General features: G+C 43.2%; 1 protein-coding gene across 3 annotated transcripts in view; it reads right to left on the bottom strand.

Annotated features, from left to right (window-relative positions):
• Positions 1-663: 663 nt before the first annotated feature.
• gatad2b (GATA zinc finger domain containing 2B) overlaps positions 664-13354 on the bottom strand; it is a 42617-nt gene continuing 29926 nt past the window's right edge. For 2 of the 3 annotated variants that reach the window (XM_005459747.4, XM_025902170.1), the window contains exons 4-12: positions 11440-11569; positions 9948-10079; positions 9190-9318; positions 8090-8260; positions 7565-7928; positions 6737-6939; positions 5912-6016; positions 5584-5794; positions 4554-4690 (exon numbers count right to left, since the gene is read on the bottom strand). In XM_005459747.4, the coding sequence (XP_005459804.1) occupies positions 4554-4690; positions 5584-5794; positions 5912-6016; positions 6737-6939; positions 7565-7928; positions 8090-8260; positions 9190-9318; positions 9948-10079; positions 11440-11569 (1582 nt within the window). Of the gene's footprint in view, positions 4691-5583; positions 5795-5911; positions 6017-6736; positions 6940-7564; positions 7929-8089; positions 8261-9189; positions 9319-9947; positions 10080-11439; positions 11570-13354 lie in introns of all 3 variants that reach the window. The other variant, XM_003455235.5, reaches the window with a different exon arrangement.

Below are 13354 nucleotides of genomic sequence, written 5' to 3'. Positions count from 1 at the left end.
GACGTGACCGCTGACAGAAGCATCAGGATGAATTCTGCAGTGTACAGGATCTCTCTGCTCAGATTTAGCCAAATGCTCCAAAACTGATTGGATGATACCTCAGTGCACATGGACAATGTCCCAAAGCATACTGCAAGAGCAACCCTAGAGTTTTTCCAAGACAAAGAAATGGGATGGTCTTTAATGTCCGAGTCAGTTAGACATTGATCCCAACCCAACAGAGTATTAAGGCAAACACACACAAAAAGCAACGCCTGAAGGCAGCTGGAGTAAATGGAATAAAGGCCTGGCAGAGTATCATGATGGAGGAAACATTTGGTGATGTCCGTGAGTTCGAGACTTCAGGCAGTCTTTGACAGCACAGGATTTTCAGTAGTAAGTATTAAAAATAATCCTGACATTTAAAATTATAGCAATCTGTCCAAATACTTTTGAGCCTCTGAAAGATGTAAAAAAGATTCAACAGGTGATGCAATATTTTTGTTTAACCCCCTTGAATTAAAACAAAGTCTGCATTTCAATAACACCTTGATTTTAAATCCACTGTGGTGGTCCACTGAGGCAAGATAACCAAAAAAGAAAGAAGAAAAAAGGACAAATTTATGGGAAAACGAGCTTTTTGCCTGCTGTCTGTAGGTGTTCAGATCGGTCAGTATCCAACCATAATCTAACACTGTTGGTTATGATAGTTTGAGACCGTCTAACAACAGCGCGCTCACTAACTGTGAAAAAGCAACTGACAGATTGGGGTTTGGGGCAGGTTTAGAGGTTTTGTCCTGAGCAAAACCATCGACGTCATCATGAAAATACTTCAAATGGTTTGTGAAAACACACACTTACATGATAAATAGATAAAAGGGGATTAACACCATCAGATGCCTAGTTCTGTTAATTTGACAGCACCGCAGTTCTCAACCTGGCTCACTTTGTCGTCACAACTCCAAAACTACGTTGGAAGAAATAACATTTCCTAACACTGCACATGACTCTGCTGCATCTTTGAGAGCTGCTTATGTAAAAAGCAGGAGCCCAGTGACATTTTATGTCACCAACTTCCACTATTTCTTATCCAGAGCACAGCGAGAAGATGGGCTGTAGCGTTTGAGGTGAAGCCTGAAACAGGCAAAGAGTCTGTTCTTAATAACATTGAACGATTGGTTCTTCTCACTATTTTCACTATCATGTGTGTAACATGCCAACAGTTCTCCATCTGAACGACGAGTGCTGTCACTTTAACAAATGGTAAACATGATCTATCCTGGGACTGAGATGGAATTTAGTTTGCAATAAGAACTCTGTAACTGATGTGCGACCAAAGAACAACAACAATAGATAATTTTACACAAACACAAATAAAGGGGCGGCTGTAGCTCGGGAGGTCGAGCAGGAGGTCAACTACTAATCAGAGAGTTGGTGGTTCAATTCCTGGCTGCTCAGGTCAAACATCCTTGGGCAGGATACTAAGCCCGAGTTGTGCTCCGATGCATCCATCACAGTATGAATGTTAGATAGAAAACATTTTAGCAAAAAGAGAAAGTGTTTGGGTGAATGAGGTTATGTTGTATAAAGCGCACAGAGTGCTTAGGTTCAGTAGCAAAAGGCTGTGTAAGAACCGGTCCATTACCAACAGCACACTTGCTGCAGTGATCTGTCACATGACACTCTTGCTTTACTTTGAATTTAAATAGAGTGAGAATGCGGTGTGAGGCCTGACGCTGGGCTCTGTAAGGGTTATGCGTCAGAATATGAGTGGAGTAATTCCATCTTTTAGATACATGTACAAACTGGGCACCAGTGAAATGAAAGCTGGGACTGAGGTCCAACATTTGCAGAGAGTAAATTAGGATTTAGTCATTTATCAACAAGTTGAGTGCCCCTTTCAGCATTTCTCCAAACTTCATTTAGTGTGTTAGATAACTTCTTTGTGCATGTTTCAAAGGTCAACGAGTAATAACTGGTAGAACAGCAAGACACACCAGCAGCAGAGCAGGTGGCAGCACCTGGCTGTAGCTCAGGCGGGGTGTCTGTAGCTCAGGTGGCAGAGCAGGTCACCTACTAATGGGAAGGTTGGTGGTTTGATCCTAGTTTGCATGCCAAATATCCTTGGGCAAGATACTAACCCCAGGTTGCTCTCTGATGCATCCATCGGAGTGTGAATGTGTGTATGAATGTTAGTTAAGACAACACTTAAAACTTAGAAAAGTGCTTGTGTAATTGGGTGAATCAACGAGTTGTGTAAAGCGCTCTGAGTGCTCAGATAGAGTAGAAAAGCGCTACATAAGAACCAGTCCATTTACCATTCGGGCATGCTAACATGCTAACTGAGAGCTATTTCAACCAAGAGACGTTCCAAACAAACCTGTTTTCATCGACTTCCTCCTGTTCATGTTGTCAACAACAGAACAAGTAGTGACAAACAACACCCATCAAGACCAACGTAAGCTCTGCTGTGATTTCAGTTAGCACCCACAGGGATAGAAGCAACATGTGTTTACCTATGTAACCAACTTTGTCTTGCTTTTGTCATCACAGCTGACCAATAAGAGCAGAATTGGAATTTTGGAAGGAGGGCTTCAAAGCCACAGACACTCAAACGGAGCATTTGTAGAACTCCAGGATCATAAAGTGTTTTTGAACATTAAAAGCATGTAAACACATCTGATGGGGATTATGATGAAAAAACATGAGCCTGTAAATAAAACAAAATGAGAAACACAAAACAAACCTCGATGAAATCCAGGCTACTTGGAGCATCTCACCGGACTCTGGTTAGCCGTCAGCCAGCATCCAGACCGCAGCCACTCTTAATTTCTCTCCATACAAAAAAATCTAATTTGAAATATGCACAGTGCTCCTTTGGAGTGAGGAAACGTGTGTGCAGAGCATACACACCATGATTGAGCCATGCCTCTTCTTAAAAGATAAAATCCACATCCTTTTTCTCTGAAGCTAGGTATCTATACATAATCCATACAGACATTTTAATAGTTTCTGTTTTATGTTGATTATTATCGTCTCCGGCAGCTGTACCTCTCAGGTACGCAACCATTTTATTAGGAGACGCCGCATAAAGTTTAAACAAACAAACAAACAAAAAGGGATGAGGTAGGGATGGGAATAGTAGTTAGGATTTGGGAATGGGTGTTGCACAACATTTAGAAAATAATCTAAAAACCAAAATATAAAAAGAAGAAGAACCCAGATTTGTAGTTACAGAGTCTGTGGTTTGGACGCACAAAATATGCTTCCACCTTTAGCTTTGAGGTCTTTTCGCTCTCTCAAAGAATATGCGATGCCACGAGGAACAGCGGGGTAAAAAGGGTTCAGTCTGTGCATACTGAACAGCCAAAGGGTTGGGGTGGGGAGCATGGGTGAGGTGGTTTAGTAGGTCACTGGCAAATAGTGAAATGGGATGGGACCAACAGGTTTCTGTCTGAATGAAGAGCATCAGCAGCCTGAATACTTGGCAGGTACACAGACGACAGACTCGGCCTGTCAGCTTCCTTCTTGCTGGAGTTTCGACTGACTGCTGGTCTCCTGAAGAGGCAGATGGTAAACTGCTGTGACTGTCCATCTTGATTAGTACAACTTAAGTATCATCCAGCATAAAAAAGTGTGTTACTGTTTCAATCTGAAATGAAGAACCTGATAAGAAGCTTTTCGTGAACAACGGTGGAAGCAAAGGAAAGATTATCCGAACACTGATCACATAGGATTTTCTTTTGCTTTCGTCTGTCGCTCGCTTCCAGTTCATTAACTCTGTCGGTGGCAGAATCTCCGGCGCTGTCCTGAAGCTTAAGTTTAGCATATCAGAATTTTGGCTGTGTGTCACTGTGAAGCAGGCCCTTTTAGGGAGATTGTACAGGTGTGGGTGCTCTGCTGCTCCCTCCTTCCCTCCCTCCAGGTTTTCCATTTTTAAAATGGGTTCTTCATCCTCTTTTCAAGAGCATGCAGAGCCTCAAATTGTCTGTTTTTGTACCCATCGGGATTTTCCACTGTTTCATCCAAGTCGAGACTATTTTACAAAGCTTGTAAGTTGCATAGCAACCAGAACGTATCATCTTGATCTTCTGTTACTAGCAACAGTCGCAGCTAAGCTTTAGGACAAATTATAAAGGAAAAAAAAATCCTATATGACCTTGGCCTAAAGAAACCCGACAACAACAGGCCGTCACTACCCAGAGTAAAGGATAAACAGCAGAAAAACAAACTATCAAAAGGAAAAAGCATAATGAGTAATAGTAACAGAAGCAAATATGGTAGTTGTAGGAATAATAATGCTACCACCAGTTATAATAAGGGGAATTATAATTCTTAAATAGACTGAAGAAGAAGGATTTTACTATATTAAGAGCATGTCAAATGCACTGGTAGTTTAGAGTCCTTGTCCAACTTGGTGGGGTTTTTATGGGTCAGTTTAAGGTAGGCACATGGACAGGCACTGCATGCGATGAGAGGTGAAGAGGAGAGGGTATCGACTGATTTAGGAGTGCTTCGGTATGGTTTAGGTATGAAGATGAAGGTGGCTTCAAGGGGCAAGAGCTGGACAGGGCTCATTTCTGTCCAGTGATCGACTGCGATATGGATCGAGGCGGGATCATGTCCAACAGGTACTCTCTCTGCCGGTCTGCTAAGCTGGAGCTCTTATGGGCTCCGACAGCCGCTGGGTTCAGATAGGCAATGTTTAACCCTGTGGAAGCAAAAGAAGGACAACATTCAGAGAAAATGCACTTTGTAGAGTTTAAGGCTCAAACATTTGTAAGTGACCTTTTGTTTTGTTGCTATAGCAACTAGCCTGACGGTCTGAAATTTCTTTTCTTATTTTATACGTTTACTAGAATTTTTTAAAAAGTAAAGAAACAGCAATGAAACAATAAAATCGATACAGAGAACTTTTCTTCTTCTCTTTAGAGGTGGACGCAGCGAAACATCCCCCTCACCTTCTTCTCTCTCGTTTGTTTGAATGACTGACCCCAGATAACCTTCACTGGCTCTCCTCCTGGCATATTTACCATCACACCTGCCTCACTCTCATTCACATCCATGTAAACACGACTGCACTCAGAGTTGATCCCAGGCTCATCTTAAATCCAACTGTGACATATTCTGCACCACCCTCACATACTCCTCTGTCTTTGTGCAGTATCAGTCGACCCCACCCCTCCACCCCCAACACCCAATCATATGCTTTCTATAAATCCACAAAGCCACAGTGTAACTCCTCCTGTCCTTCTGACTTGACCTCTGACTGCTTAACCTGACGTTAAAGACCTTGGTGGATGCTGATTTGAATGGCTTGTTGTTGCCTTCACTCAACACCCCTGCAAAGTTTTATCAGAGTTCATTCCATAGTTTCTGAGCTGTCGTGTTTACAGACAGAAAGACAATACACAACGTCCCCGGTGGAGCTAATAAACCTACAAATGGCTGATGTTGACTAAGATGCACTGTCCTCAGGCAGGAAACAACACACACACACACACACACACACACACACACACACACACACACACACACACACACGCGCACACACGCACGGACCCTCACCGATCAAGCAGAAAGGGGGAAGGTGGGGGAAGGTACCTGGGATGTTGTAGATCTGCCGACGGTTGTCATGCTGCAGTCTGTTACTGCTGCTGTTGCTGCTGCCTCCGCTGCTGCCACAATGCTTGGCACTAGTCATGCCCATGAGGCTGCTGGCCACTGACAGCTGGGAGGCCTGGGCAAAATTGGACAGGACCCCTCGTGCCGAGTTCGACAGCCCTTGCTGCAGGGAGGCCTGAGGCTGGGGAGCCTAAGAACCACAGATTTGTTGGTTATTGCTTGAAGCACATTTGGTTTGGAATACATACACACACGAGCACCATACATCTCCTTATTCCTTCCAAGTTAATAGTGGACTGGAACATACCTGGCGGAGGGCATGATGTCGGATCATGGTGTCGGACTTGGAGGCGTTGGTAGGGACTGAGCTGGGAGAGAGTGCAGCCTGCTGCTGCAGCCTCTGTTCGATCTCCTAACAAGAGAACCACATTCAGGAATTTTGTGCATTGGTGCCACCATGTACTTACATTCAACGACTCCAAAATCACTATTAAATAGCCCAGCTATGTTTGGGAGTTTAGGTGTGGTAACAAAGAGACTGCAAAGCAGGATTACATCTTATCTGGGTAACTTCAGCACTAATTCAGGGTTTTCAGTACTGAAAAGCTCTGGAGCACATTCACGCTGCGTTCAGTACTTTTAACTTCCTTTTTAAAATCAGCTGCTCTGCTCACAGCAGACTTATTTATCCTTATGATTGCCAGAAGCTGCCAATGCCATCCCTGTGATGTGACCATGCAGTGAAAACCCTGGGTTAACCTAGTTGGTTGACACCTGCTTTTTAGGGTGAACCCAGATAACAGTTTGTAATACAAGGCTCTGCTGTGTCAGAACAACAAAGTGCTCATTAGTGACTCGGATGTTTAAAAACATGAAACGCAGTTCCCAACTGTGTCCCTACTGGCACATTTTAGATGACACTGATGGCAGCAGCACTCATGGTCATGATATCTGTGGACACTCTGAATGACTTGGTGTTATTTATCACTTTGCTACCAACACCAGACGACAACACTTTGTGTGGCTAGACAGTAAAATTGTGATAACCATTACTGTCTCGTGACATAAACAAACTTAAACAAGTGAGAGTAAGAATAAGCCAGCATGATGCAGAGGTACATGAGCTGCTAACCTGCTCCTGTTGTAAGGCCTTCACAAAGGCATTCTTCAGCCTGTTGGTATGCTCTGCCTTCAAAGCCTTTTTCTGGTTGGATGTCATGCACTGCTCACAGAGGATTCTCCCGCTCTTCTCTTGCTTCCAGTGGGGGGTGAAGTCAGTTCTGCACTGGGCGCAGAAGAAAGGCTCCAGACGGGCCAGCGTCCCTCTGAGTTTACCTACAGACAGGACTCTGATTCAGTTAACAATAGCTACAGCGACAGGCGGTGCTCGAGCAGACGCACACCCAGAATTTATGGACAATCCATTTAAACCTTAAAGTCATCACAACACTCATGAAACAAACTGAAGACATGTTGTTGTGCTCTTAGTGATTCAAGCACAGCTGAGCAGACAGGTGCCAGGTGTAGCCTCCTTTATTCAGTCCTTTAAAGGCTGACAGAGTAAAAAGGCAGTGCTACAAGGATGGAGCTGGATTCAAGGATAATGATTTCTCAACCATGACCACACATATGAGAAGTACTTCCTGCTTCTGGCTCTGCTAAGCCTTGATTGGTTATTGCGATGCACAAACTATGGACAGAAGAAACAATAGCACCACCTGCTGGGGAGACTTAATCAGCACACAAAGTCTTGGCAAACTTCTATAATTATTATCAAAATGGTCTCTGGGTCATGCTTACACAACCAAAAGAGTTGGGTGCAATAATACAAACGCTTATTTATTTATTTAAATATTTAAACCATATTTATGGTTTGTCTATCAGTTCAATTTGACAGATTAGGTATAAATCAAAGATTTGCTGTAGATGTTTCCTCCCCCAATATCAGATATTTACTTACCCTGACTGTCGAGCACACTCTGCACCACCTCCTCGAGGCCCACCATGTAGATGAACTCACTGTTGGCAGCAGAGGGCAGGAAGTGCAGGAGAGGGGCTGGGGGTTTGGGTGGAGGGATCTCCAATAAGGTTTTCTCCAGCTGCTTTCTTAGGGCCAGCTTGGCTGCTGCCTGACTGCTCGCCTGGTCTGCCATGGAGCTCACTGCTCCGCTGGCTGAACCAGACATGGTGGATGGGCTGACGGCCGAAGCTCCGCCCAGACCGCCGGCCACCCCGCTGGCCCCAGCTGCTGCTGCTTGCATGTGGGCCAGGTTCATGTACATGGCACTGGAGCCTGAGCGCTGGGAAGCTGCCACCTGACTGGCCTGCAGAGAGAGATACATCCTCTATTACTGAGAAGAGTCAGATATTTAAAGGATTTGATCAGTGATCTCTCTCTAGGCAGTCCTACCATCCACCATACAAGTTCACACCTTTCTCAAAAGAATGCTTTACCCCAGTACCCCAGGCTGGTTTGACTCTATACCTGCTGGTAGCTGACAGCATTAGCCATGCTGCTGGAACTGGAACGAGACATCCCAGGTTTGGACGTGACCCTCTGGCCCTGCAGCTGGGCAGGGTTGGGTGCTATCACTCGCTGAGACATCAATATGGGGGGCAAGTTGGCATTAGCTGCTGACCGGATGACTGTGTGACCCTGCAGAAAGGAGAAGGGCAACAAAGGGTTTCATTGTTCAGCAGAGATCAGAGAAAATCCCTGATATCTGCAAATGACACTTGCTCACCTGGTTTACTGTAAATGGATAATATACACCATGGCTCATTCACACAAGCACGTTCTTCTATGTTTAAGTGCTTTTTTTATCCACCATAGCTCAAAATTTTATCTGGAGCTAAAAATCCAGAAGATTTTGTTTTTTTCCCTTTTGAGTCTCAAAACTGAAAGCTTGCACAGTTTTTGAAAACTGGTACGTATCATTGGCTAAAAGAGGAAAACAAGACCCTACTTGGTAAGAACATTCCACAACAATGAGTGGTGCAACCCAGCATCACCAACGAGGCGATGAATCATCTCAGTAAATCAGCTAGGCTAACCTGGATTCACTATAAGGCTAAAAGAAACTGATAGCTTATCCACGCTGTCCCACAGCAGAGACGTGGATTCTGTCTCAAAGAAAACTGACATTTTGCTAAAGACATCAACAAGGTGGGAGTTCAGCTTGCAGAGCCATCTCTGTAAGTACTCTACATTTGGTGAAGTTTAAAGTGTGACTACAGATAAAAAGGAGACATTTCAGATTCCATTACTGTCCTACATGGTGACATGGTCACATGACCCTTTCTTACAGCTAAAACGTCTAAGGTTAGTTTACATCATAGACTCTGATGCAGCTTTGCTGTTGGTTAGTGCACACAAGCCAAGATCTTACACTGAGTGAGCTCTGTAGTTCTTTTACTTTCTTTGTAAGTCAAAGACGTCATTTAGAATCAGCACAGCTGTTTTAAGGTGCAAGGTCGAGACAACACTACAGAACCCCAACCATCATACAGTTCCTGTAAAACAAGAACTTCACTGGTGTGACTTCTAATGAAAATGTACCCTTCGTCTCACACTCACACACACACCTGTGCAGTGCGGAGGTTCTGGGGCTCAGGGTTGTGTAGACCTGGCCTCACAGGTAGCTTCCCCAGGACAGGAGAGCTGTGGATGGGAGGAGGCTGCACAGATGATGCAGCATTCTGGACCACTGGGACCTACAAGACAGCAACGATAAACATGGATTATAACATCTCAGATTGATTTTCTGGTACTTTCTTTATATATAAATGTTTACTGCATATGATTTAGAGCAGGGCTCTCAAACTAAATGAGCTGTGAGACACTGCTGGCACTGTTGTCTCATGTGAGGGCTACTTTAGTGTTCAAGTGGTACACAAAAACAAACAAACAAGAAAACACCCACAAATCTCGGTTTTGAGACCCCTGATTTAGAACAATATCGTCTGCAGCTAAGGGGTACATACATGTTTCAATACTGATTTCCAATATCCTGGAATATCCATTGTTCTCCAGATATAAACTATTAGACTATTATTATTATTATTGTTGTTAGGATCAATCTATGCAATATATTTGTCTAGTTAAATTATTGAAATATTAACATGACAAACTGTTGCCGTGATTAAATCAGACACTGAAGCCTCGAGGCCTCCTTGAGGAAACACTGATCTGGCACCACATAAATAAAACTGACTTGAACTGAACCCACATAACCATGGCTAAGGCACCAAGGACAGATGCAAAGGAGAGCAAAGATGCAAAGAGCTGCAGAGCTTCAACAGTGGCCTCGATTGTGAGAATGTGTGGCATCAGCAGCACTGACCTTCTGGACAACATTCTCCTTCTGCATTTGACTCTGCCTGAGCTTCTTCAGCAGCACGAGACGAGCCTCCTCCAGACGAAGCTCTTCTCTTAGAGCTTTGATCATCTGCTGCCTCTCCTCTCCTGTTTTCCCCTGGTACAAACAAGCACACAAAATTAGAAAGGCACACTATATCCGGACATAAGACCAGAGGCAACTTTGAGCTCTTTGAACTAAACAGCCAGTCCGTATAAACCAGACTTTAAATTTGGGACTTGACACTAAACCCACACAGAAGCTGTAGTTTGAACAGCCTGTCATGTGAGCGACAGAAACACCTTTCTGCATCGACACAGGATGTGACTGCAGAAAGTAAACAGGACATGTTAGGCTGAAATATTCTTTTGTGCAAAGTCAAAAGCAGCAATTTAAAACCTGTTTACTTCAAGAAAAAGTGATTTTGATCAATTCATTCATGGGATACAGAGTTTTAGCTTCATGCATCTGTAGTAATGTCATTACTGTGTAAAGCGCTTTGAGTGCTCAGAAGAGTAGAAAAGCGCTATATAAGAACCAGTCCATTTACCATTTACTGGTATTTAGACACATCTGTATCCATGTTTCCATGACAGCATGTGGAAACATGCAGGTTTCACACAACATTTGTGGCACATGTGACACTGACTATTACTTATATTTGTTGTTGTTTATTGTGCACCTGCGTTTACTCAGAGCTTCTCTCTGATTACTCGGCTCAGATAAAACAGCTGCTGATAATGACATCCTTAACTCTGCATTGCATCTATAATCAGACTCTGGAAACGTTACAGTCCATCCACCACTTTGATCACACTCTGGATCTTCTGACATACGCCATGAAATTGGACTTATTTCATTACAGTAGATGTCTTTTGGAAAGTGCTGTGACTAAAAAGGTCACAACTCCTCCACTGTAACTTTCTTGAAAACCTTGTGACAAAACCGTACAGAGAAGCTACCCAAGCTCTACTCCCACACAAGTCGATTACCTCCTTAAGAGAACAGAATTGCCTTTTATTGTCATTGTACATGTACAACCATATGATTGGTGTTCCACGCCAACGGTGCAGGAGTAAGAAAACAAAAACACAACAGTGTTAATAGCTCCTGTGAAAAAGAAAAGCTTAAATCAGGACTTCCTGGTATCACTCTTGGTTGGTGGTGTATCGGCAGCCTCAGTTCAGGACTACGCTTCCTCCTCACAGTCACCCACCCAGCCTGTCCTGCTGCTCAGGACATTCTGCTGGGTGAGCTAACAGTGGCTTTGCTACCATCGCTTGCCCCGACAACAGGGCCTAGCTAGCTGCAGGGTTTTTTAGGGTGTGAAGCCAGGTCTCATTAAGTGTAGCACCCTGAAATATCTGAGCAACCGACCGACCTCTACACTTGATTTATGCACCAGCGTTAAAGGACTTGTACAGCATATTCAGTCTATTTCTTCACCCTTCGCAGGAGTGCTGTGAATGCCTTTTACCTTGAACATGTCCAGGTTAGCCTTGTGCACACGCTCCTCGGGCCGAGGTGTTGTTCTGGGACTGGAAGCCTCGTTGTCTGACAGGATGATGACATCCGGTGACGGAGTTCGTCTGTCATGATCAGCATCACTAGTAAGAAAAAAAGATCAAACACAAAGTGCAGTGAGTTTCTGCAGCATTTAAAGTCTTACTTTATCATCACAGGATCTGACAGGTTTACTAAACTGGGGTCGCTTGACATCTATTCTGCTGGTTTTCCAGTTAGGTTCAATGGAAGTCAGTTTACAGGTTGTGAATCTTTAGTCATGCTCGTTGGTTAAAACCAGAATAACAAAGAAACTGGGCCCCATTTCTAACTGCTTCATAGCAGCAAAGTCCATGTGCTGATTCTTAAACTTAAAAGCAGAATCAAAGGTTTGGGGGACAGTAGAAGCAGTAATGTACATTACATTCTCACCACTGTCACACATTTCAATTCATTTATAAAAGAAGATTTAATATACTGTATATCAACTAGAGATGGCATGATACCACTTTTTTATGTCCGATACCGATATCATAAATTTGGATATCTGCCGATACCGATATGAATCCGATATAGTGTGTTTTTAATCAATAAAACTGTTTTGTTAATATCTTGCTGCTTTTTGTATAAGTTCATACTCAAGTTTAAATAAACAACAACACTAAAGCTATTCTGTTATACCTGTATGTAAAAAATACACTGCACCCAAAATATTTCATAGTTCAGCAACACTGATCAATCTAATAAACTTAAACCTGCTCCATCCTCCCTATTCTGGTATTTTAAAGAGTACTTAGCAGAAATATTAAGCAACCTAACTAATAGGGTTGCAAACTCCCAGAAAAAAAAAAAATAGGGAACCACCCCCCACCCTCCACCTCATGATGCTTAATCGACGTAATCAACTTTAATTTGATGCAGGGTGAAAAAAAATGCACAGAAATAAATTATTTTTCAATAATAATTAAATAGATTCAACATCTTTCTTCAACAGAATTGCAGACTGCACAGATGGTACCTTCCCAAAGGAAAAAGTACTATAGCTTACTAGGGTATATTAGACTTTATAGTTACTATATATAGTAATGGACTTCTATACATTTTACATCAGATTAAAACTTTGGGTGTAAGATTCAGATAATTATTTATTAAAAGCTAGACATTTTAAATGAGAATAAGAAAGAAAAGTATGTCTTTGTGCCCCCTTTTCCCTGTTCATGCCCTATCGGCCCCCCTGGCTAAACTTTGCTAGATCCGCCCCTGCACAGTTACCAGCCGTCAGCTACGTAGAAAAGGATCCTGGTGTAGAAAGTAATATTAAATACATTCTAACAACAGCTTATCAAGCTTAAACGTGCTGCTGTTGTTCAGCCGCTGGTTTCCTCTTTCTGGTGCAAAGTGGGGCAAAAACAAAGAAGAGAGACGGACTCGCGACAGAAAAGCCGATCAGCTGATCATTGATCAGTTTCATGATTGAAGTAGCAGCAGGAGAGGGAGAGAGAGGCAGTCGCTCCATATATCGGTTGTTAAGCTTAACGCGGGAACGCTTTACAAACATTCAGAGATGAACTTACACACTTGCTTTACTTCTCTCTGGGATAACTTCCTCGGAGATGAAATGCTGGATTGGTAGTGAGGCTACAAATACACACAGCCGCTCTATCAGGTGAGCACACTGCTCCGACCTGCTACGGTTATGAGCCGAGTTACGCCGTGTCGCAAGTTTTGTGAGGTGCTTTTTTGATATTTAATGGATCTGATTACATTTTTTATTTCTCTCCGATATCCGATCCAGTAATTTACGTCAGTATCGGACCGATACCGATACTTAATATCGGATTGGTCCATCTCTAATATCAACACTAAATTACATTTAGGCTAGTGGTGCT

The sequence above is a fragment of the Oreochromis niloticus genome, linkage group LG22, assembly GCF_001858045.2.
Source record: "Oreochromis niloticus isolate F11D_XX linkage group LG22, O_niloticus_UMD_NMBU, whole genome shotgun sequence".
In the NCBI taxonomy this organism is placed as follows: domain Eukaryota; kingdom Metazoa; phylum Chordata; class Actinopteri; order Cichliformes; family Cichlidae; genus Oreochromis; species Oreochromis niloticus.
The sequence above is the reverse complement of the archived record's forward strand: the minus strand, read 5'-3'. Positions and strand labels throughout refer to the sequence as shown.